The following is an 11,385-nucleotide window of genomic DNA, read 5'->3' as shown; positions in this document are numbered from 1 at the left end:
GATGGTTATTTATGTCTCAAACACATTCATACTATTATTAACAGTTATCGATCCATTGCTGGACGAAGATCTTCCCAATACTTTTTGACAACTCTTTATCTTGGATAACTTATTTCCAAGATATTTGCAGTGCTACCTAATGTTGTATGATTGACGTTTTCGTCTCGCGCAGGTTCTTCTTTTTCTTCAAATAAAATAGGATCTCTTTTGGTAGGCGTGAGAAGTTTATTGAAGTTAATAAGAAAAAATAGAAGTTACAAGTTCCACAACAAACAACTACAAAATCTCACTGACTGTTCTTTCAGTAAAATTACTATAGTTCCACTTTAGATAGAAAACAAGACACCAGATACGATAAAATATAAGAATATACGATGTAAAAATGTCGTTAATAAGATAGACGAAAATACAAGATGTTATAAAACAAGTTACTATGACGAATCAAGATACAGTAATTTTAGACACAGTAGTCTCAGATACAGTAACGCTAGATACAGAAGTCGCAGATACAGACCGCGAAGAATTTAGTAACAATATCGAAGTGCTTCCCCGGAATGTGCCGAGCCTTGTATAGCAACTAGTATATAAAACTATCGTAAGCACAAAGATCGAATAATCACATGAGTTTAGGTCGACACGTGGACGCACGTGGAGACCTATCATACAGACTTTGAAACTGGACTTAGTAATCCATGCTCTCACTGCGTGATGTACACGCGCGTACATTATCTTACTTCCTTGAAAAAGAAACCATTACAAAAGAGAGTATTTTGAAAGTACATACACTATCATCACATATGTGTGACCCTTCAGTGACCCTACATCCTGTTCTTGGCTGGCACATTATCAATAGCTTAAAGAATAAAGATTCGTCTTTTATACAATATTAACATTGACTTCAAACATAATATAACAACTATAAAATACACTAACTTATAATCGAACCCCGAACCTTTATATACACTATATACAGTGACATTCCAGGTAAGTACTGCTAAGAGGGGAGGTGCATCGAAGGTGATAAACAAAATAAGAAAAAGAAAAGAAAAAAATAACAGTAAATATATGTTCATACAACACCTCCCTCCTTTTTTGAATTTTCATATCAAATTGCGAATTTGGTTGCGAATTTGGATACTGAAAATTCACAGTCTGATATGAAACATTAAAAGATTTTCTTTTTACCTTTCCTTACGTAGATTAGGACTTTTCTTAGGGGGAACAGCTACCTGTAACTCATCTGTAATCTCAGTAAGCTGCTCAGCAATTTTTGACATGACTACAGGCTCAGTGGTATCTTGTTTTTGATTTATTTTGGTAATAATAAAAGGTTTAATGCATATTTGTTTACAACAGCTATCATCATCAAAATACCTTTTGAAAAAGCGAAAACATTTACATCGGTAACAACAACAAAATATTAATATTAGAGCTATCAGAACTGTACCAAAATATGAAAACCAAGAGAGATGAGTTACCTTTTCAGAATGAAGTAGTTTCCATTGTTCATCATCTATTTTCTTTTCTACTTCCTGAATTTTATGGCTTGCTACCCTTAAGTCACTAACCGAATTAATTACATGCTGAATAGGTAGGTTAATTTGCATATCTTCCAGGTATATATGAGAATTTAATATTTCACAACAATTATCAGTAAGATTTAATTTCGGAGTAAAGTCTTTACCTGTAACATTGGTTTCATACCATGTTTGTGTTTGGAGGATCGCCTTCAAACCATAAGCTTTACAATTATTATCTAGATGAATAATACCTGAATTTGTTAAAATTAAATCATAAGGTTCAAATCCATTACATAATATTGTCATTTTCTCTTCCTGTGGAGCAGCAAAAATCCACTCATTGTTATTTAAGGTTACGAATATACAATGATCAATTTGTATCACATGTTTATTACAATCCATGGGAACATAATGAACATATTGTAATAATTTCATTTCACACTCTTGATTTATATGACTAGACAAGATAGGAAACGTTTGTTTACACAAAAACCAATCTTGTTTAAGAATCTTACATTTATTGAACTCAATTTCAGTCATTTTTGCGTAATATTGCTTAATTGAATCAACTAAAAGATAAGGTTTTTCAGGTTGAATAAAAACAAATTTATTTGTTGTATTCTTTATTTTAGTGGGGAAGGGAGTTAACTTATATACTAGATAACGAATGGAATCTGTCAAAGGGAGACGAATTACATAGGCTAATATTCCATTATTGATAAACACATCTAAATTAATTATTTTCAATAACAAGTAACTATTCCTAGTACTTGTCCCAATTGGTAAAGATAACGCACTATGGAGGTCACTTTGACTAGCCTTCCAATGTTGGATTATTTGATAAGGAGTGATTATGTGAGGCTGTAATACACCTTTCTGTGCATTTAAAATTGCTTGCAAAACAATTTCATACTGATCCTTTAAATCTCTTAAATACCTTTCAACTTTTGCGATATGTTCATTTATTGTATACTTTAAATTTAAATCCAAAAATGCTTCATTTAAATGTCTCTCTCTTTTTGATATCTCTTTACTTATATGCTCTAAACCTTGACTCAAAATATTTTCGTTAGTTTCTACTGTATGAAGAGTGTTATTAATACCTTGAAGGGTAGATTTAACAATAGTCATCTGCTCTTTACTCAATTTCAAGAAATCTAATTGTTCTTTTTCTAATTTATTGATTTTTTGAGTGTAATAATTGGCATCTTCATCGTCCAAGGTGCCAAATAGAAATTTAGCAAGGTGACCAATACCATCTATTAACCCTCGTTTTCTTCTACTTTCTTGCGAAGAAATTTTTGTTACTTCTTTTATTATTTCCTTAACCTCTTTGATATCAGATACCTTAGTCAAAACTTGATTTACGAACACTGTAGCACAACTTGTTTTATTTGATTTCACCACTGAGTGTCTACACAGGTTTTGTGTCCTATCTACGTAAGTTTCCAAATTACGAAAGCTTATATCTAGCTTAGTTAAGTTAACGTAAGAGACCAATTGCCAGTAAGTATTATATAACTGAACCTCTCCTAAAGAGTCATAATAAATACCTGCCGTATTTTCAAATTTCTTTATGCGTGCTCCAAGCTCTAGACTACTACATATAAGAGAAACCAGTAGAATAGCTTTAAGTCCTATCATTTTGAACAATCCTGTAAATATAGAAACGTTATTTTACTTTCCTTACTTTTTTTTTTTTTTTTTTTTTTTTTTTACAAGATAACATGAAGAATTTGAGTTACTTAATAATACATCTTTAATCTATTGGCATGCACAGTCATCTCTTGTTTGCCAACCTTTAAGGTACAGTTTACACCTTTTGTTCGAATTATATCGTACGGTCCCCGCCACAGACTGTCAAGTTTCTTTGATCTGCCGCGGCGGACTGACTCATCATATAATAACACTTTATCTCCTTTCTGAAAAATGCATTCGTTTTCGTTTCTATCATAATATTCTTTACTTTTCTCCTTTTTGTCAATGAGGTTTGCTCTAGCTAATCCGTGCATCTCCTGCAATTTGTGTTTCAACTGTTTTACATAATCATCGTAATTGTATACAACTTCAGAGGGTTTTCTTTGTAATACACCTGGTACATTTACAGGTTTCCCGAATAACAGTTCGAAGGGAGTGTATTGAGTGGAACTATGAGGAGTGGTATTATAACAGAAAGTAGCATATGATGCTAATTCATCCCAATTATTCTGATTTTCTGCCACATAACATCGCAAGAAAAATTTTAAAGACTGATGGAATTTTTCTATACCACCATTGGATCCTGGATGGTATGGGGTTGTATGTAGTTTTTCTATTTGTAACAATTTACAAATACGCGTGAAGACATCGCTTAAGAAATTACTTCCGCAATCTGACAATATACTGTGTGGAATGCCAAATTTTAGCACTACATTCTCGACAAAGGCTTTGCTGATTGTATCAGCATCTTGAGAAGGGATGGGAATTGCAATAACAAATTTGGAAAGGTTATCTTGTACAGTCAATAAATATTTGTTTCTATGTTCTAAAGTTTCTGGGAGAGGCCCGACTAAATCTAAAGAGACCTTTTCAAAAACTGTACTGGGCGTGTCAGTTATTACCATCTTCATTTTTACCTTTTGTTGTGTGTTTCTATTCTTTTGACATATTTCACACCCTTTTATGTAATCTTCAACATCTTCCTTCAGTTTTGGCCATTCTTTAATGTCAATATTATTTAAAGAAAGGTACTTCCTAATCTTTTCATAACATCTATTCATTCCTATATGTCCACCTAGAATTTGAGTATGAAACTCTTCTAAAATTTTGTTTTTCGTTTCTAAGTCTAAAGCTTCAGCTTTTTCTTTCTGTTGTGAATCACAATTTGATACTCTATCTTCTTCTTCAATAACATCTAAAGAATACATTCGTGACAAGGCGTCAGAATTTGTATTTAAGCTTCCTTTCTTATACACAATTTCATATTGATATTCCTCTAAAAGTATTCTCCATTTCAAAAGTCTAGATGTCGGATTTTGTACTCTAAAAACCCACGTTAGTGGCTTGCAATCTGTGACAAAGGTTACTTTTGTTCCGTAGATGTACGGTCTAAAAACTTTGCTAGCCCACACTAGAGCCGCCAGTTCCCGTTCAGTCGCTGAGTACGATCTCTCTGCTTTATTGAAAACTCTACTAGCATACGCAATTGGAAGATCTTTGTTTATTTCACCCTGTGAGAGAATAGCTCCGCAGGCAAATGCCGAAGCATCCGATGTGATTATAAAAGGCTTTTTAAAATCAGGATACTGCAAAATTGGAGGAGTTGTCAATTTCTCTTTAAGTGAATCAAATGCAACTTGTTGTTTGACTCCCCAAGAAAACTGGACGTTTTCTTTTAATAAGGACGTTAAGGGTAAAGCAATTTTACTGTAGTCTTTTAGAAATTTCCTATAATATCCAGTAAGTCCTAGAAATCCCTTAATTTGTTTCTTATTCTGAGGAACAGGAAAGTTCTGAACTTTCTCCACTAATCTTGGATCTGGTTTTACTCCGTTAGGTGTAATGACATGTCCTAAGTATGTTAATTCTGGCTTCAAAAATTCAGTCTTATCTACACTTAACTGCAGGTTGCTTTTGCGAAATCTTTGCAAAATCTCACGTAATCTACTATTATGCTCTTCTAAAGAACTAGAGAAGACCACTAAATCATCCAGGTAGATGAAACAACTCGTACCTGTCAGCCCTGCTAACACTGTATTCATCAATCTTTGAAAAGTGGCCGGTGCTGTCGCCAGACCGAAAGCAAGTCGCTTGAATTGATAATGATTTTCAGGTGTACTGAATGCAGTTATAGGTCTATCCTTTTTCCCTAATATAGCATTGATGGTACCCACTATGGAGATCTAAACTGGAAAAGTAACGCGCATTGGCTAAATTACTCAAAATGTCGTCTATGTTAGGTAACGGAAAGGACGAATGGACACATAAATCATTGACAGATCGATAATCGACTATTAGTCTATATTTCTGTTTTCCTGATGCATCGAGTTTCTTTGGAATAAGGAAAATAGAACTGTTCCAAGGAGAAGTTGAGACTTCTATAATGTCTTGTTTTAACAACTCTTCTATTTGTCTATTTAATTCTTCCTTATGACATTCTGGCACTCGGTAATTCTTTTTGTTAACAATTTTGCCTACATGTTTAGGATCAATAATAATTTCATGTTCAAGAACATTTGTGGCAGTTAGTTTGTCTCCTGGTAGAAAGAAAACATCATTGAATTCATCACAAAGTTCAAGTATACTTTCTTTTTCTTTGGGTGGTAAATGACCTAGCCTTAAAAGCTTATGAAGTAATTTTAAACGTTCAGTTAAACTTTCTGAATTTGACTTTTGTGGAACCCTGTCTTTTTCACACTGAATATTTAAAACATGGTTTTCTTCTAATTTCTCTAAGTCTATCGGATCTAAAGTTATATTCTCTACTGAAGAATTCACATTTAACACACTAGCTATACATTTATTTTCTTTCGCTACTGTCAAACAAGAAGAAAGAAAAACACCCGGTTTAATCTCTCGTTTTTCTACAATTCCAATTCCTGTGCTGTTTGTGGGAACAAAAACTAACTTCTCGCATCGAGCTGGAATACTATATGTCAACGGTAGTATAAGCTTATCGCTGCCCTTGAGGTCAAGTTTCTGGCAAGCATGTGTTGACAAGGGAGGAGGAGGGGGAGGATGGAATTCTAACAAACAATTTTTTTGTTTCAAAAAATCACGACCAAGAATGTGTCTGCCTTCTGATAAGCATCCTTCCGAAATAACGTGAAATTTATGTGAGAATTCTACTCCTTTTATCACTAACGTTAGATAAATAGTACCTAGTGACCTAGTTTTAACATTGTTTAATCCTTTCAATGTCACAGTTTGTGTTGTATCTATATTCTTTCTAAAACTGCATGGAAGTGCATGGATTTGCCAAAGACTTAAATCACTGCCTGTATCTAAGAGAAAAGTTGCATCAGCATGCAATTCTTTAATGAATGCCGTAATAGTACCTTCTTCTTGATTTGTTACTATGCAACCCTTCGTGTTATCTGAGATGCAAACAGGTTGCTCATTTACATCCATTTGCGGTTTCCCTGACCATTACAACTTGAGCACATCTGACTACTGCAGGCTTTTACATCATTAAAATGCAGAGAACTTTGTTCTTTATCCCAAATTCTCTCATTTCCACTAGTATTTACCTTACTAGCAACATGCAAACAATTGCTATAACCTTCCGTGCCTCGCGCGGCGCTCTCGGAAAAATTACAATTAACCCCTCCTGTGCCTCTCGCGGCGATCTCAGGAGAATTACCATTATTACATCCTGTGCCTCTCGCGGCGATCTCAGGACAAATTTCACAAACATGTACCGTTTTCATAAACTGATTAGAAGAATTTCCTCTTTCCTTTCTTTTCTGTAATTTGCATTGAGCTTTGGTGTGACCAGGCTTATGGCATAGGTAACATACTAATTCTTTCTTTTGAGCTTTCTTACTATTTACATTTGAAAAGGGGAGAGAAGTGTGGGAAGTGATCTGTGTTTCTTCTTCTAGAGCGAGTTCGATAATATATCCTAAGGATGTATCATCATCGCTTTTAGATCTTACAATCATCTGAATTCTGTCATTTGTTAGCCCCTGAATAAAACTTGCTTTAGCTAAAATTTCAACAAGTGCTATAGCTCCTGGCAATTTAGATGCATCTATAACACGAGCAACGGCTTCGCGTAATTGACTTTGAAGAGTATCTACTTTACTTGCCCATGAAGCAATTGAATCAGCTTTGGTTTGTCTAGCACTAAAAAGCTGGCATGCATAAAAATCAATAGTTCGTCTAATGGAATAATTTTCTATTAATATTTGTTTAACAGCTTCCCACGTAGTAGTGGTTTTTCTAACTAACAATTTAGATCTAGCATCCCCAGTTATTTTTGCTTTAACAAATTTCAAAAGGGTACTATGCTTAGCTGGGTCAACCAATTCAAAAGCAGCATCTACATTAGACAGAAATTCTTCTAATGCTTCTCTTTTTCCCGAAAATGGTACTGAAATTAACTTTAGTGCTTCTGACACACTACAATACTCTACTTCTGTATCAGAAGAATCAGCACTACCAGTGGTAGCCATTGGCAATTAGTACTTACGTTAAACTATACAATTTAAATTTACAAAAATTTTGTTAGCGACAATACCTTTCTTACACCTTCTGTTTTGCCAAGTATTCCCAAGATTAAACGAATGAAATATTTTAATCCTTCCCTAGAGGAACGGTGAATACTAAAGCCTTCTATCCTAGACTGTTCTTGTCTTGATTTTACGTTATTCACTTCACAAGTAAACAACAACCGCGGTGACCCAAGAACAAATCTTTTCTATCTCCAGGCGTAACACTTTTAAATTTAGGAAGTTCAAACAAGCAATGAAAATTGTAACCAACCTTGAATTTCCTGTGATGGGGGGTGCTGCTGGCGTCGATCCTGGTACTTTTCCGATGTTGGTTTAAAGATGAGGCCTCTGGATTTCCACAAGATCTCGGCTTGGAATGTTGCTCAACTGGGACCAGCCACACTTGAGAATGGTACTGCTTACTGGATCTCTGGAACTGGTTGCAATAAAACTGGAACACTGGAACGGTGTGTACGCCGAGGTATCCGCTACACCTTGAACAGGCAAGCTTCTTGCACTCACAGTAAAAAAGGTATTCTCGACGAAGTGCGGTCTGTATCTGGACGTAACGATATTTTAAAACGTATCAGCTTCGTGTCGAAGAACGAACTCTGACTACAATGATGAATGTTCAACTTGGTAACTGTGGAACGTGCACTGGAATCGAACTTCGTGTACTTCGGTTGAGATCCTGCCCAGCTGCCACCACTTTATTTTCCTGTTGTATGATTGACGTTTTCGTCTCGCGCAGGTTCTTCTTTTTCTTCAAATAAAATAGGATCTCTTTTGGTAGGCGTGAGAAGTTTATTGAAGTTAATAAGAAAAAATAGAAGTTACAAGTTCCACAACAAACAACTACAAAATCTCACTGACTGTTCTTTCAGTAAAATTACTATAGTTCCACTTTAGATAGAAAACAAGACACCAGATACGATAAAATATAAGAATATACGATGTAAAAATGTCGTTAATAAGATAGACGAAAATACAAGATGTTATAAAACAAGTTACTATGACGAATCAAGATACAGTAATTTTAGACACAGTAGTCTCAGATACAGTAACGCTAGATACAGAAGTCGCAGATACAGACCGCAAAGAATTTAGTAACAATATCGAAGTGCTTCCCCGGAATGTGCCGAGCCTTGTATAGCAACTAGTATATAAAACTATCGTAAGCACAAAGATCGAATAATCACATGAGTTTAGGTCGACACGTGGACGCACGTGGAGACCTATCATACAGACTTTGAAACTGGACTTAGTAATCCATGCTCTCACTGCGTGATGTACACGCGCGTACATTATCTTACTTCCTTGAAAAAGAAACCATTACAAAAGAGAGTATTTTGAAAGTACATACACTATCATCACATATGTGTGACCCTTCAGTGACCCTACATCCTGTTCTTGGCTGGCACATTATCAATAGCTTAAAGAATAAAGATTCGTCTTTTATACAATATTAACATTGACTTCAAACATAATATAACAACTATAAAATACACTAACTTATAATCGAACCCCGAACCTTTATATACACTATATACAGTGACATTCCAGGTAAGTACTGCTAAGAGGGGAGGTGCATCGAAGGTGATAAACAAAATAAGAAAAAGAAAAGAAAAAAATAACAGTAAATATATGTTCATACAACACTAATTTTGTCACACCACCTTGTATTAGGATGCTGTGTAAGTCTCTATCTGTTACTTGTGGTATCCAGTAATTTTTTTTTTTTTGTCTACTTTGTATGGTTTGTTTCCTAACAGTTATATCTATTTATCTATCTATCAATTGCTGGTTGTTAAAAAGTTATAATAACACAGCTTGTATTTCCAAAAAAATATTATTTTTTTTAATTTATCAACCCACAGTTAGAGGATGGATAATAAATGAGAGTGAATGATTATGACCAAAAAAATTTGGAATACAAATTTCAGGGGAAAGAGAGAACCCAGAGAAAAACAAGGGACACGATAAACTCTCATGGTCTGGGATAAAAATAAGGATCCCTTGCATCAGAGGTAAACTCTCTGTATAACTGAGCACCCGTACCCTGTACAATTTGTCGAGGAAATTGGTTTACAGTGACAATGTTATTCAGAAAAATAATCACGTAATAAATTTGACTCGTGCAAATCCAGAATATACTTGATTTTGAGTCACCAATATACATAATAACAATAAATTTAACCACATAACTATGATTGTATTATAAATGATGTTAGAATACTCTTACTTTTAGTTTTTTATTGCTATACTATACAATTTCCCGTGACAGATCCATGAAAAAAAAATATTGTTAGTTAGTCACAAAGCACTTGACGAAAAAGAATAAAACGTTTTTAGCGAAACTGACTCACTCTATATGGATTTTTGTTTTAGTTCGCAAAACTGATATATTTTCTCGTAATAGAAACACACCGGAGATGACGTAATCTTGCTCAATGCTATATATATATATATGCAGAAAACACATTAGCCAACTAAAGCAGCAATATACACATTGTTTGTGCTACTTTTTATTACTTAGAACTATGATTCATTTTTATCATGTGCACGACCCTGTTGTCTGCCCATTTGCTTTGACTCAAAAGGCACGTTGTACGTACTCACGTATAAACAAGAAAATGTGATTCTTAATTTATTATGTGTGCATGCAATGGCGTACGCAAGGGGATTACGTGGTTTTCACATTCCTTTCTGTTATTATTATTAAGTATTATGCCTTTTAACAGGTCCTGGGACTAATGATTTTTTTTTTTTTAATTTTATGTTTGAGCCTGGAAATTTTTCTTCCTCATTTCTCGATCTTCAGTTTCCTCTTTTAACTCCCAATATTTTCTATTTTATAAATCTTCTATCAATTGTATTCTTCTTTTTCCTATTCCTCGCTTTCTTTCCATCTTTCCTTCTTTGGAGGTATGAAGAAGAAGACAATTTCTTCACAAGTTGTGTCCAATCCAATTGACCTTCCTACAAACGGCTAAAAGCATTCTCTCTTCCCTATCCGTTTTAAAACATCTTCGCTTGTTACTCTCTTTATCCGCTATCTTCTCCATATTCCTCCAACACCACATTTCGGAAGTTATCTAAATATTTCTACTCTCACTTCCGTAATGTCCAACTCTGAAGCATACAGTCCAATCTATATTCTATATAAATAAAAATTAAAGTGACTACGTTTGTGACTTAATAACTGTTGAATCACCCGACGACCCGACCAATCTCGATCAAATTTTCAACATAGGTGAAGTTCATGCATGGGATAGATTTTATCACTATTGACGGTGCAACACTAGGAGAGGGGAGGGGGAGATCGAAAATGAACGATATTACTGCCGAATCCATAGTTTTCGGGGTCGCTGAGATGAACAGTGACACTTCTGATGTCGTTTAAATCCAATCAGAGTGCTTCAGTAATAGTAAAAAGTGACTGACTAACGGGTACGCAACATATTACTATTTTTTTCTTATTTTAACCCATTGAAATGAGTAATTGATGCTAGTAAGGCTAGCACTTGGGCCAACTTCTTCGTTAGTCCAATGTTAAGCCTACTAGTTAAGAGAGTGCAGGGAGTCTACTAAAATTCCAAAATGAAATTTCGTGACTTTTTCTTGACCTTTTTCTTACCAAACCATAAACTTTCGTAACATTCTCAAGAGGG

The 11,385-nt window shown here is 34.6% G+C and overlaps 1 protein-coding gene across 1 annotated transcript; it reads right to left on the bottom strand.

Annotated features, from left to right (window-relative positions):
* Nucleotides 1-236: 236 nt before the first annotated feature.
* LOC145671061 (uncharacterized) lies at nt 237-8,792 on the bottom strand. The gene is made up of 2 exons (XM_081739753.1): nt 7,986-8,792; nt 237-3,175 (listed from the first exon to the last, which is right to left on the bottom strand). The coding sequence occupies exon 2, from the start codon at nt 3,162-3,164 to the stop codon at nt 1,182-1,184; it is 1,983 nt and encodes a 660-aa protein (XP_081595879.1). The 5' UTR covers nt 3,165-3,175; nt 7,986-8,792; the 3' UTR covers nt 237-1,181.
* Nucleotides 8,793-11,385: the final 2,593 nt, after the last annotated feature.

This window comes from Thermobia domestica, chromosome 15 (assembly GCF_964235325.1).
Source record: "Thermobia domestica chromosome 15, izTheDome1.hap1.1, whole genome shotgun sequence".
Classification (NCBI taxonomy): domain Eukaryota; kingdom Metazoa; phylum Arthropoda; class Insecta; order Zygentoma; family Lepismatidae; genus Thermobia; species Thermobia domestica.
This window is presented reverse-complemented; position numbering and strand designations above follow the sequence as displayed.

Bases quoted from the DNA above. Each gene is read 5' to 3' on its own strand.
- LOC145671061 (XM_081739753.1), bottom strand. From the start codon at position 3,164: ATGATAGGACTTAAAGCTATTCTACTGGTTTCTCTTATATGTAGTAGT.